General features: G+C 39.1%; 1 protein-coding gene across 2 annotated transcripts in view; it reads left to right on the forward strand.

The window, feature by feature from the left end:
• Positions 1-3,367: 3,367 nt before the first annotated feature.
• The window catches only part of pde3b (phosphodiesterase 3B), a 47,840-nt gene continuing 36,201 nt past the window's right edge, over positions 3,368-15,006 (forward strand). For both annotated transcript variants that reach the window (XM_085269818.1, XM_085269819.1), the window contains exon 1: positions 3,368-4,388. In XM_085269818.1, the coding sequence (XP_085125944.1) occupies positions 3,501-4,388 (888 nt within the window). In that variant the 5' untranslated portion in view covers positions 3,368-3,500. The remainder of the gene's footprint in view (positions 4,389-15,006) is intronic.

A 15,006-nucleotide genomic window follows, 5' to 3' on the forward strand; every position in this document is an offset into this window, starting at 1 on the left:
CTTGAGTGAATCATATGAGTGCCTCAGAATCTTCCATCCACCCATTATTATCACTTTTCAGTCATGCATCAATCAATGGCCAACAGCACCAAAGCAAAGAGACTATTAGGATATATTTTTAAAAATCTGAATACTTAATTATTTAATTATTAATAATTTCCATGACTGAAAGTGATTTTATACGCACAGATGGTGAATAGACAAGTCCCATTAAAAGTCTGTTAAACAGCAGTTATTTGGTCAGTAGGTTTATGGCAGAATAACGCCCAGTAAAAGAATAATGCTCCCATGTACAGTAACGTGGCACTGTTATTGTTACTTTTTGAGGTGTCAGGTTCTATGTGTTTATACACCACTTATTATTTATCTCTGGCTCTCTTCCACAGCATGTCTTTATGCTGTCTTCCTCCCCTCACCCCCAACCAGTATGGCAGATGGCTGCCTATCCATCAGCCTGGTTCTGCTGGAGGTTTCTTTCATTTAAAAGGGAGTTTTTCCTTCCCACTGTTGCCAAAGCACTTGCTCATAGGCGGTCATCTGATTGTTGGAGTTTTCTCTGTTTCCTCTGTATTCTCTAAGCCCTTTACCTTACATTATAAAATGCCTTGAGACAACTATTGTTGTGATTTAGCACTATATGAATATAATTGAATTGAATTAAATTGTCATATCAGGCTTTCACAACGCTGTTTTGCAAACTATCTGTTGTAGACGCCACAGTAGGCAAAATTGATCCCAACACTGATTAATTCCCACTTCCACAGACCCGTTTATTGCGCTAATTCAAACTGAAGCTGATAAAGAAGATTTATGGCTCAAGTTAAGAGCAAAGTACACTTATCACAAAGAGCCCTGCCAGCCAGGGAACAAAATACATGTTTGCTTCATACAGATGGATGATGAGCCTTTTGGAAATGATAAGTAATCATAGGATTGGCATTTAACACATATCCTGTTCAACGGGCATGCTTACTTTTGGGGCAGTAACGTCATATTGTGCCAGACCATTCAGATTAGCTTAAGAAGGAATATAAAAGGTCATTGTTACTTATATTTCACATAATCGTAGTTGCCAGTATAAGCGCTGACTTTCATTCATTTTGCTTGTGTGTATTTTCATGCAAAGCACAGTTTATTAAATTAAACAAACTCTGTCTGCACCTTGCCCTTCCACTGAGCTCCGCTGCAGAGACAAAGATGTAACCAATCAGGGCTACATTACAAATGCCTTAATTTTAAGGGGAAACACTTTAAGGGCTCTGTGACTGACTAAAGGAAACTGCAGTCATTATTAATATTATTAATGAAATGTGATTTTCTACTGTGTCGGTGGAAAAATGACAGAAATAGCAGCTCTAAGAATAGTCTGTTATGGCGTCAACATACTTTCTTCTGCATGATTAAGGTAACCTGAGACTGTCAGTTTAATTCATGGGACTTCAGCAATGCTTAGCAGTGGAAAGGAGTTTTTTAAAGGCCAATTTCTTGGTTTCTGCCATTCTTTGCACATTTGGCATATTAATGAAAATGGGGAAATGCCTTCTGTGCAGTTCAGTGCAGGTGATCTCTACACAGTAATAGTAATTTAACCACAGCTCGCTCGAACCAGGAAGTCATTTTTTTTTTAACTCAAAGAGATGTCTAAGCCTATCATCAGCTAAAAAGAAACAACAAAGCTCACAAGCTGGCTACAAAAAACAACCATCAGTATGGTTTTGTAACAAATGCTAAAACAGTTGAATTAAAACGTGTAAGGTTTTTAAGACCTAATCTTTTATAAATACCAGCAATCCTTGTCCCTAGTGAGACTTACAATTGTAATAACATAAAAAATAACATTAAAATAACATTTTTAAAAAACTACATTCAGCAGATTTTTGTAATTTTTAAGAATCTATATATGAATATAGATCTGTTTTCATCACTTGTAGTTTAAATCAGACATTATTTAAAATATATACAGTGAAATAAAGTACACTTGTATAAGCTGCACTTTGGAATTTGCAGTTAGGATTTTAACCTGTTTTGACTTTATTCACCATGCAGTAAAGGAGAAATTTACTGTGCAAAATTATGGTGAAAAAATTATTTGCCCTTGTTCTGATATCAGTCTGGAACACTGACTAATGTCAAAGAACCCAGAACAACATCTAAAGAACTGCAGGCCTCGCTTGCCTCAGTTAAGGTCAGAGTAAGAAAGTAAGAAAGAGGCTGTGCAAAAATGGCATCTGTGGGAGAGCTCCAAGGGGAAAACCACTGTTGAGCAAAAAGAACACAAAGGCTTGTCTCACACTTCCCAAAAAAACATTTCGATGATCCCCAGCACTTTGGGGATTTTTTTTTCTTTAGGAGTGACTAGGTCAAAGTCTAGACTCCAATCTAATCAGGATGCTTTGGCATGACCTTAAACAGACCATTCATACTTGAAAACCCTCCAGTGTGGCTGAATTATAACAATCCTACAAATAAAAGTGAGCCAAAATTCCTCCACAGCAAACGCTTGATTGAGAGTGGATGTATCCACAGCTAAATAAATAAATAAATAAAAAATTAAGGGAGTACTTAAATCACACATAAATCATAATGATTTAAATGTTCAAGATCAAAAAAAATGTTTTAACAAACGCTGTGTAATTTGTAAAAAATAAAATAAATAAATACATAATAAATGTTAAAAATGGTCCGAGTGCCCCTTAAATGTTTTAGCGGCATAATTTTGTATATGTCTACATTACGTCCGTGGATAATGGGTGATATTCACTGTTGTTTGGTTTAGCCTGATCAGATCGATAAAATCGAGAATCGATTGAGCTAAAGACAGGCAAACCAAACGATCACAGTGCAAGTCGATGGATCCAACGACTGCGAAAAGCAGCGATGACATTTTAACCAGAAGACCAAAACAATTTCGGCGTCGTGCAGTATCATTTTATTTAAATTAAATTACATTTATTTGTATCTAATAATAAGCGAGAGAGGAGAAAGAGTCAACACTACAAGAAACTCTGCGTTAGTGGGTTTATTTATGAAGCGAAGACTTCCATGAAGCCTTTGCCACACATATAAGATGAATAGTGAACTAACAAAGACTTCCCGTGCACACAAGGGATGCAGACAAAACAAGTAAACTGCATTGTGGGACATCCTGCGATGGAAATTTAACAGTTTTCCTCGCTATATTATATTCTAATGAGCTTCTTCTGTCTAATCGTACACTGCTGCTAATATTGGGTTATAAAGTCTCAGGATTGGTTCGGTCTGTGGGCTCAGCGCTCCACATCGCAAAAATAAGCCATGCAGTGTGAGTTGTGGCCTATAGCCGGCGACAGAGAGCCCCATTTCTGTAAAAACAACATCTCACCTTCTTTCTTTAGTCCAAGTGCTGGAGCACGTTTGAGTGACCATGGAGTGCGTTTGCTGTCATGTAGTTGAGCGTTAATACGGCGTGAATAGCAGGAGAGGGGGACTTTCGCGTGGATACGAGGAGCCACAGTCGAGCCATGGCTGCACGGGAGGAAGGAGAGGTTTTGCACAGTAAAACAAGGCACCACGACGGAGCTGGAAGTGTAAACAGCTCAGAAGGCTTCAGGAACGGCTATGTGAAGAGCTGCGTCACCCCCCTGAAACAGGACCATCAGAGGGGATTTTTGTTTAGCGTGTGCAGGTTTTGCAACGAAGACATTCTCAGCTCCAAACTGTTAAAGGTCTCTGCCCTGTACGTGGGCGCTTTTGTGATTTTCGCGGTCTCCTTTCTAATTTCCAGGAGCTTGCAAAGTGACTCGCTTTGGGATTTGCGGACTTTTTTGTCGGGCTTCTCCCAGTCCATCAGTCCTTTATTCAGCATAGGATGTGCTTTCTTCTTCCTGACACTTTACCTGAGGAGGAAAAAGAAGGAGAGCACCAAATGCTGGCTGGTGTCACTGCCAGCATCGTGTTACCTCGGGGATTTTTTGGTCTTGCGGTTTTTACAATGGGGAGAGGACCAGCACCAGATGCAAATGGTGGGCAGGTTGTTATTCGTGTTGGGATGTGTGGGTCTGCTCACGCTGATCCCAACGCTAAAACTCAAACACAGTGTTCTCATACTGGTTTTTGCCAGCGTTGTGTGGCTTGTTTCTTTCACAAGTTTGAGCGGTCTGCCCGCACTGCTCAGACCGCTCTTTGCCTGCTTTGCGGGGGTTTCTGGCTCCCTGTTGGGGCTCTGCTTTGACCGCTACTACCCGTCGAGGGAAGCACCGAGTGGGATTTCCAGCGCGGAGGAAAAGGTCCCTGTGATCAGACCTAGGAGAAGGTCCAGTTGCGTGTCGCTGGGGGAGACGTCGACCAGCTATTATGGCAGTTGTAAAATGCCTCGCAGACCTTCGTTGCCCTGTATATCCAGAGAGCAGGTAGGTCTCCCCCCTGCAGGACCACGTCTGTTGCTGCTGTTGTTGTTGTTGTTGTTGCAAAAGTAGGCCCACTGTTCATCCACAGCTACTCTGAGTGCACATGTGCACAAGTTGAAAGCACAATACTGTATCACTAAAGCCCACACAGAGCATTTACAAAAGTCACTTTGGTAGAATTTGTTTTCCAAATTCAATATGGTTGCTGCAGGTTGCTTCTAACACGTATATAATATTCTTATATTAATGCTAATAATCTGTGATCGATAATGTCAAGCAAATGGCCAAAACCCCGATTTTAACCCTGAAACACAATGCTACCATTGGTTTGAAGTGCACTCGGATACAAAACTTAGGCAGTGCTGTCTCTCCACATTTTCGTGGGAATGTCCTCACCGAAGAGCTCGTGTGGCACACAAGCCATAAAATGCAAGTGCACGTCAACATCCTCCTGGCAGCATAACAGCACAGCCAGCAACAAAGCAAGTGATGTGGGCTCAGTCCCACATGACAAACAGTCAACAACACAAAATGATGGCGAGTGCGCACTGGCATCTTTCAGTGTCCACAATTCCACAGCAGAGCCTGCGGTGCTCCTTTCCACTTTGCAGCACTTCTGAAAACTGATACACCCACATGGAGTGATATGCGTACAAAATGAAGACTATCAGGTTGCATGCAATATGTTGGGAGCAAACAGCTTACGCCGCCCGTCGCCTTAATTTAAGTGTAGGCAGTGTAGACAAATGCCAGCATTATTGTTGCCAGTGCTATTCTTTAGTGGATGCCAAGCCATCAGTTCACACACATTGTTTTGTGTCCTTCGAGGTTTGTTAGAAATGATAAGAGAACTAAAAATATATGTCCAGTTTGTCTCAGTTGTGCTATTTCCAGTAGTTGTTTTTAACCTCATTGTGTTGTGTGCCGTTAGAAGCCTGATAGTCACATTGCACTAGGCCTCAAACAGAGCACCGAAAAGTTGAATGCACCTTGTGTGTTGCTGAAAATGATGGAGAAGTGAATAGTTACATGGTAGGTTGTAATATCTGTGAATTAGGCTTTGGGATTAAGGCCTCAGCTCCAGCATTTGTCAGCTTCTCATTATTATTATTTATAAGAACTGACCTTAAATATTTTTGGGAAAAATATTTGAATAGAAGTGGAAATTTGCAAAGTCAACCCAACAAAAGCAAAGAACTGTTGCCTCGCTGTGTGCCTGCAGTTAGTTTTTAGGCTTTTTGCTGATAGGAATTTAATTTAAAATTACTGGGCAATACTGCTTTCAGCTAAAAAGTAAAAACGGGACACTGATTGCAAATTAACAAATTAATAATAAACTTTAGTTCCCACATGTTATCATCACAGTATCCTGGCCTCTCTTCCAGTGAACACTAAAGCAAAGAGTTTTTCTTTGTGACTAGAAGAGACAAACAGCTTAAGTGCTCTCCATCTGCTGCGTGGACACATGCCAGTCAGGTGAATTAAAGCCTGGATTGCCCGTTAGTTGTCAATGTGTGAGTGAGTGTGTAGTGAAGAGCTATCAGGGATGTTTGTGTCTGTTTTATATTGCACATAAGTAATAATTAATGATTTAAAGACCTGACCGTTTCTGTGTCAGATGCAGATTAAAAAAAAATAAAATACAGAGACAGATAAAAACACTCAGGGTTCATTGGTAATGTCAAACACGTTATTTATTTTCACATAACAGTTCAGTTCATAACAGTTCTGCATTTCTGACTAGGGTACTGGTTTCTGTCTTTCAGTTGCAAAGACAGGAGGTTGTTTTTCTGTTTGCAGCAACATGTGGTTTTCAATATAAAATGTCTATCGCCTTGGGAAAACCGATTTAAAGTTCAACCCCAATGCAGACACAAGTCAAGATGCTCTGGATCAGAACTACAGACATGAGTGTGCGACTAGAGTCAGACTAAAGATATTCAAATTGTGCTTTCAAATCTCAAAACAGAACATTAGAATCATTGTCAGATCACAGTTGCATGCTATCATGCTCCCTCATCGCACGCAAAACTGCATGTTGATTTGAACTATTATGTACTTTATTAGCGCTAACTTCAGCATCAGTGCTTTTTGCACCATCATGTATAACAGTTCCATTAATGAAATGGGGCTCGTCAGGGCTTAAACCCACGGCCAACAACCTTTAACAAAACAGATAATGATGTAAACACAGCTTCCCTTTTTTTAATCTCTGATAAAAGACCGTTTTATAACTGTGGCAGTGCAGAAAATAATGGAGCAGATAGAGGACATTCCAGTTGATGCGTCACATTTCTCCGTATGTTTTTTTTATTTGTATTTTTACATTATGATACTCCTTGTGTAAAAAGAAAGAAAGAAAAGGATGTAGCGCACAACAGTGGCTGTTTTTTGTCATCAAGTGGAATTTTGCAAAGTTGAGACTCATCTATATCCTGTGTTTGGTGACTTTAGCGGGTTCTGTCAGAAAAATCAAAAACAGCCTTTAGTCTTTCTACAATACATCTATTCACAATAGTAGGAAGCTTTTTTTAAAGTCATGATTGAACTAGCAGATATGCTCTCAATAACGCGCCATTGTTATTAGTCTTGTTCCATCATGAATACCCTTAAAAAAGGCAGCTTCAGACAGTGCAACTCCTAAGAGACACCACAGTCAGATATATATTTATACCTTTTTAGGCGCATGTTTCTAACAACAATAAGTAGCAGATAATGAATAATGTTTAATTGGTGCTTACAATAAGTGTAAGTAAATCAAGGACATTTTCCATGTTTCTTTTCCACTGAGCTAATGTCACTGATGACAGACTTCCTAATTTGAAATGTGAATCTATTGAAACAAGATCCCAGCCGCTGTGGCATTATATTGCAATAGTAATGAGACAAGATTATATCCAGTGACGAAACATAGAATTAGAAGAATTTTCCCTGGAAATTTGAATTAAATGCATAAAATAACAACTTTAGTGCTTTTAAGTTAACAATAATTAAAATAACTTAACATTGTAACTTGTAGGAAGTCTGCACGATAATGTCACATAATACCACTGAAAAATGTATATCACTATGTAACCATATTAGTTATTTCCATCCACTCTTGGCTCTTCCTGTCACATGGAGCGCCACTAGCGAGCGCTCCGGCAGCGCTCGATGGGGTAATTTGTTTACATATTTCAGTTGCACGTCACCAGCGGATAGTATCTGCCTCTTCAAAGCCTGTTTGTAGTCAACGGTGTGGTTTTTCCTCAAGTGGGGGAAAAAGTGTGTCTTCACCCAGCAAAATTCCCGTGCTTTGTTAAAGTAGCTCCCTTTTTTGGTCCTAAATCATCATCGGAAGCTGACTCACAGCTCTTACGCTCAGATGTGCCTGGGCCTAAAAAGATAAAATATTAAAAAACAATTTGTGCAGTTTCCCTTTTCACCTTCTCCTTTTTGAGGAGTGCTGGATCTCCTCTAGTATGTAAAAAAAGCCAACCTTTAACTTGATTTTCATGGTATTGAGGTTCACAGAGAAGTGAATCTGGCAACTATGGCAACACGTCTGTTGATGCGGCCAAAAATCATACTTTAGTCAGCACCGTGTGTTTCCCTTTGCTTGAGATCGTTACTGCTGGATGTTCTGTCTTAGACACGTGAGGACCTCACAGTAGAAGGTATATGATTATAATCTGCCTCTGGGAGACAAATTCATGTACTACCTGATGAATGTTGAAAACAAAATGCTACACAGCACATGCTTGTGGCTACACGCCAGGTCCAGTGTGTTCCTTTTATCATTTGACTAGATATCCAGCTCTTATCACCAGATGTCGGGCGTGTTTATATAAAATTTCTTTCTTTGCTGTGTGTCCTTTCCAAGAGGTCCATGATGAGGTTGCAGAGTGCACAATGAAATAGAGTGTAATTGGACTTCCAGGAAGCAATAAAAAAAAAGCAAACGTTTCTAAAGTGAGAGATGTACGACGAGATGGTGTTGACATGGATCATTGGTCATATTAGAGTTATGTATGGTTTTTGACTTTTATGGGCTCGTTCCCAAAACTTTTTGATCACGCCTCATGAGAGGAGAGACATAATTTTGTGCTAAATCATTTTTTAAGTGTCTTTCTAGAACGTCTCTGATTTTGTTAAAGTTACACCACAACATATTTTCGTCAGACAGTAATAACTTCTTAACTTCTTTCAAATCACTGTTTATGAGCGAGAAAAATCATTTTTCTTTATGTTAGGGCATTTTTTACTGCCTTCTTTGCCTGTCTTCTCTTTCTTTAAGTTTTATTTTCAATTGCAAAGTAGTCAAATTACAAAAGTCTGTTTTTAAAAGTACCCTACTATTTAATCATTGATCTTTCTTTTTGGTATTTTTGGTATCACTAAGATAGAACTATAATGATGGTTTACAGGTGCCACAGATATATACTTCTATATCCATTTGGTTCATTATGCAAAGCCTTATTTTAATTTTACACCTCAAATGTATGTACATAACAAGTACTGTCTGTAATATGCACATTCTAGCAGATTTTCCTTAAATTGTGTAAAACAGTGTACATAGTTTTTTGGTGTGCAGATATTGTTTATGTAGCTGGCTCCCAAAATTTTATTTGTCTTGCTTTGCATTGTGTTTCCACCGTGGGCCTTACACTGGTGGAGGTGGAACAGTATGAGTAAAAACATGGTAATAAAAGCAGTTTTAACCTAGTTTTTTCCCCCCTAAAATCTCGTTTACAAATCACTTCTGTGAGTTAAATGTGAGGATACATTTATGAACATACTGTTTTAACCTTAAAGCTTTAAGATGTTTTTCTTTTAAAGTGTTATGTCAGCCACCAAGTATTGCTCACAAAGTCCCCAGTCACTTGAAGGTATTATTCCAATTTCTGGTACATTACAGTACCAGAAATTGGTTAACAATTGTGTAGAACTAGTATTTCTTTGATGTTTAGACAAAAGCCATCACCGTTGTTTCTTAAAGGTAAAGTTAGGAATTTTGGACTCCAGAGTTGCTGTAGAATAACTTGAATTGAACTTAGGGTATGCACTGCTATTACACTCCGTTGCAGTCCTGACAGAACCAAAGGCCGAGGAGTTATTCCTGTTCCTGTTATAGTTTTTTGAAGTCCGGTGCCTGGGGCGCATGCTTAATTGGTCCATTGCAATGTAAATTCTCTAGGAAAAGCCCCTAAAAAACCAGCAGGCATATCTGAAAGGAGTTTTGCCCTCACTGTCTGATGACAGAATCTATGTCGCTCTGACCGAAGCGGACCCTAGTGGACTGGGAGACATGGGTTTATTAGATAGCAAAAATCAGGATTTACAATTGTGTTCCCAATTAAATTTGGAATTAAAAATTCAATCATTCAGTCCCTAATTTCAGTTACCAAAAGTTGGCATTTGAAAATTAATGAAAAGGTTTGTAGTCATAAAAAATATTTGATGGAATACAATACAACAGCAAGTCAAGTATCATGACTGGCTAAAAAAGGAGCATCCTGGTTCGACAAATTGTTTAAGAATTGAAAAATCATGTTTGTGAATGGAAAATTGAATGTCCAGTCAAATATTATTACCTTTTAGAAAATCCGATCACCTGATGTCTGAATGTGTAATCTGAATCAGTTTATACATTTCAATACTGCATCTAAAATGCAAAGTAAAGCTTTCTAAATAAAATCAGGAAAAGCTGAAGCCTTCTCTGACTCGGTGTCCATTTATGTGGAGTGGCAAAGTGTCCTGTACCACGGAGTTATACAAAGAAAATGAAGGAAGCATTTTGTTTTAGTAAACTACTGATTTGTAATTACTGGTTCATTGCCATAAGTGACAGGCTTTGGAAGAGCTTTATTTTGAAAAGACTGAACCTCCAAACAGGTGTAATATGTTAGCTACGTAACACCTCCGACTCTGAAGACATTTAAGCACATTCACGGTTCCACTCGTGTCCACTCAAATCATGAACTTTTTATTTTAACTGTATACTGTTTACTACCTTTGTAAATTTTATCTGTCATTTTTTAAATACTCTCAGGTAGTGGGCAAGCATAAAAATGAAATAGACTTTGCCGTTACAGCCTTACTTAATCTTTTGTCAACCGCAACTCTACAATTTAAATAGAATTGTACCAACTGCACTAGTGTCAGCGCTTCTTTGGGTAAGAAGCAAATGCAAAAATGAGAGGACATCATCAGGATTTCACCTTGAGTCAAAAAACTACTTTACTATTCTTGAAAGCCAATTTCTCAGCTCTCGCTGCTTGTGACTGTATGGGAACAGTTTCTGTTGTTAGTTGAGAACACGATTTTTTGTAATGTGTGATCCTTGAATGTGTCAGATTGACAAGATAGGAAAACCCTTTGTGGTTGCTGTCACCTTAAATTCAGGCTATGAATTTTAGACTTAGTTTTAGTTTCAGTTAATGTTAACTTGTGCTCTCAGTTTTACGTTTTGTCACTCAAAATCTGCACAGCCAAAGCATTGTGGGTTAACTGCAATCGCAGAATCTTTGATTTACTATGTTAACTGTGTGTGTTAAATTCTTATTTAATAGATATTTTAAACAGATCAATGATTTCAATCTGACTTAGTAAAAACTATATTTCGCTAATTTCATTGTGGGATCAGTCTTGCACTTTGAGACTGTCTAATAGTCATAAGGGTCACCGGATGGAAAAAACAAACAAACCCAAGAACCCACAAACCAAGTGAAAATTTATATTAACCGCTCCATATTTGGTTATGGGCCTTTAGAATAATTTATCTCCAATGACTGTTTTTCCAAAACAGTGATTTTATTGTCCAACCCTCTCTGTCAGCGTGCGTCTGTGAGATCAACTGAGGTATTTTGAGACGGAGAGAGTAAAGTAGACTTAATTTTTTTTTAAAGTAGGATTAATGTATTTGGGCTTTCATGGCAGAAATCTAAAAGCTCTGCTTCATGACTAAGACCTCAGAGGCTGTATTAGCAGGCCAGTGTTGAATTCAGGGAGACAGCCCTTTTATGTGTGGTTACCACTTCACGGGGGCAAGAAGAAGTAAATAATACACTTAACTAACCCCCTCTCCCATCAGCGCAACCCCCACCATGCAGACAGGAACAGAGAAGCAGGCTGTAGAGAGAAAGGTTGGAGGGAGAGCAGCGAAAACGCAGAGCAGCTCTCAGCTGTCACGTTAGCTTGCTGTAAAGCCATGTGGAATGATATAACATTGACGTCACAACCAAGTGACGTACAACAGGGTTATTGCAGAGAAGGGGGGGGGGGGGATTACAAGTCTTATTAATTGCCTGGTAGTATATAATGTCTGCCTCCAGCAGCGATGAGAAAGAGCGAAGCACTCAGTCTTTAGGCAGTGTGCAGTATGAAGTGTGTTTTGGTGGAAAAAAGGTGCCACAAAAAAAAAAGAGTCTACTTCATATCAACTTATTCATTCAGAAAATCACATAAAGGTCCAAAATATATAGAAATTATATATTTATCTGTAATTATACTTTGCTTTGATATATGCATATATTTTGCTGGCAGTTTATTTAATTCTGTAAGCACTGTGTAAGTTAATGTTTACTTTGAGCAAATCCTGCCTTATCAGTATTTTCAGAAAAGCAGTCACGTATGTGTTGGAGAATCAGTGCTTGTAATCTGCTCGGGCCTAAATGCAGTTGATCTACAGATCAAATCGTGGTGAAAAACGTACGTTTTTACTGTTATGCGTCTTTAGCCTCTTCATGTGTTGTTTGTGGAGATGTAAACCCTTGATGCACGTTTAGTTTTCCCCCCCTTTGATTTGCTGTTATATCAAAACTGAAACACTGTCTGAGCAATGTATATTAAATTCAGGAGTAGTGTGTGTGTGTGTGTGTGTGTGTGCGTGTGTGTGTGTGTGTGGACTGCATGCTGAAACAAGCACTGTTTTGTGTTCCAATACACATTTAATCCTGGTCATTGCATCTTTTTCAATTTGGTATTAAGTATGAAAAAAGCATATATATCTCATATTTTAATTGTATAAAAGATAATCAAATCAAGTCTGATTGGCTGAGATTGGGCCACTCGGGGCCTGATATTTACAGAGGATGCATCGTGAACACTTAAGACAGCACTGATATGTAGTTTTATGTTGTTGTTGTTTTTTTTAACTTAGAAAATAATTTAAAATAAAATAGTAGACGTGTTTGTGTAGTATAAAAAAAATTTAATCATTGTTTTTTTTCCCTCTCAGTCCAAGTCAGACAAGAATAGTTTTCAAATATAGGAATTGTGTTTTTCTTGGTTTCTAAATTGAAATGGAAATAGCCATTTTTAGCGAAAGTGATAATTCTCTGGGACAAATTGTGAGCCAAGCTGAGCCTCTGTTGAACTGAAGGAGAGTGATACATGAGGGGTAAACTGTGTGTTTAGGAGGTTGTGTAACAGTTGCGATATCAAGACCAAGATGTCCCAATTCTCAACGTAGCAACTTTTCACTGATTCCACAGGTAGCTTTCATAATATAGGTAACAATTTTATAAATATTAAATTAATCAGTAATATTGTCCGTATGAGTGATGGAAATTCTTCAGGTGTTTCTGTTTGAAAAGTGTATAATTTGCAAGCCCCAGTTGGGAATTGCACTGGTTAAAACTCTTGCTTTTTGGGATTGGATCCAGATGGGCTGCCGTGATAGCTTCTGTGAATTCTGCTCCCAGCCCGCTTTCTTTAAAGTCAAAACTAGTTTGCGTAGCTGCTTTTAATTTCTCATCGCAGCGGCAGAAGTGTTAGAAAGGGTTAACTTGTGCGAGGCGCAGAGTGAAACAGGATGCAGCGACTGCATTGTCAGCCTGCTGGTGTGAGTGCAAACAGATGAGGAAATGCTGGAGCGGGTACTCCAAAACTCGGGTTGCCCTGGAAACGGTTTGCGTCATGATCACCAGCAATTAGCTTGCAGCTCTTTAGTTTTCATGATAGGTCTACCAGAGCTTAGCCTAATGACTCTGGTGTCTGAGGAGTCACTGTCTAAAAGGGGGCTGAAAAAAAATTATGAATTTATAGTTTTATTTTCTTTGGTTTTTGTTGTTGTTGTTGTATTTTTTTTTAACATTTTGTTTACAAGACTAACAATAAATTACAGTTATTTGAGGGATTAGTTATGGCAGCATGTCCCCTGTTTCTTATTTGTCTCTAATGAGCCTTAATGTGCTGTCCCGACTTTGTCTCAGCCTGTATTATTATCTATACAAAGCTTATTTGTGCTGAGTTTGTGTGTTGTTGAGGCCCAGAATGTTGGACTGGTCAGAGCGATGCGGAGCCATTGCCATCAGATAAATCTGGGCCATTAAAAAAAAAAAAAAAAAAAAAAATCTGCAACTGTTGTGCCAGCCTCCCATACTTTGCATATCTTGGCTTCTGCTCAGGTTTTCTTAAATACACCACGAGATTCCCCACAATTCAAACATTTTAGGTGGCGTTGCTTTTTAGGTTCAGGCTGAGGTAGCTGAACTTTTCACGTGCTGGCTGTTTGCTCAGTCCAGTGATGGTGTGTGAGCAGCGTGGTAGGGTTAAATTTGACTGCTGTGACATAGATGGTGGGAGCCCCCTGTGAGAATTTAAGTGTGGAGAAGGAGAGGTTAAGGATGTAATAAATTTCAGTCTAACGTAAAAGAGCACATGCCATGGGTTTTACTGACTGTTAATAGTCTCCAGACAACTTTATTGACATAACCTAATCTTTTCCTCCAATGTTCTTAAAGTGTTTTCAGCTTTTGCTGGTGATTCGTTCTTACAATTATCATTTTTTGCCTTGCAATCTTTCTCCCTCGTCTTTTCTCTCGCTCAGTATCTGTTTCTCATTCTCTCTGAGTTTCTTTCTGTCTCTCTGTGTGCGCCTCTTTTGAAAACGGTGTCAGCACTGCTGCTTTTACACCAAAAGGCTGTTGCTAAGTGACGGTTGACGTCAGCCGCAGCTACAGAGGAGGGCTTGTGTGTGTTTAGCAGCTGAGGGCAGATCCTACTGAAAAGGGCAAAACTGTGAAGCGCTATTAGTCACTGCAATGAAAACCCTAACTCCAACCAACAAGATCGTCATTTGCACTAACTGTGCACGAATTATTCAGAGCAACTCATGTTTAAAAGTAAATATTTTAAAGTGGAATGATGAGGTTTAGACTCATATATATTCTTTTGTAGGGGGGGGGGGGGGACTGCACCCGACCAATCCCCACCCCCTTTTCTTCACTTTTTCTTCAGTCTGTCACTGTCTCACTTTTTTTCTCACTTTAACCCCCACTCCTCCATCTACCCTTCCCCCAACACGCAAACACACACTCACACAGACACACACGCACGCACGCACACTGAAATGTCAGATCCCCCTTCCTCTCAAGTCAGATTTTGTAGGTAGATTTAGTGTCGGACAGAGGTCTCTAACTCGGAGCTTCAGGGTGATATCTCCCCCATCCTGTCAAGGCTGCTCTTGATCTACTGGCAGTTGTTCAAGGTAATCAATTCCTAGGGAACCTGTATCATTGTTTACATCAATGCAATCTGCTCTCCCTCCTGTGACAGCAAATTTTCAAATTTGAAATAAAAAGTGCAAACTACACTGCTAATATTTTTTTTTTTTTTACAACCCCAATTCCAAAAAAGT

The sequence above is a fragment of the Mchenga conophoros genome, linkage group LG1 (genome assembly GCF_057382185.1).
Source record: "Mchenga conophoros isolate Kocher_MC1m ecotype Shallow Benthic linkage group LG1, M_conophoros_male_GT1.1, whole genome shotgun sequence".
Classification (NCBI taxonomy): Eukaryota; Metazoa; Chordata; class Actinopteri; order Cichliformes; family Cichlidae; genus Mchenga; species Mchenga conophoros.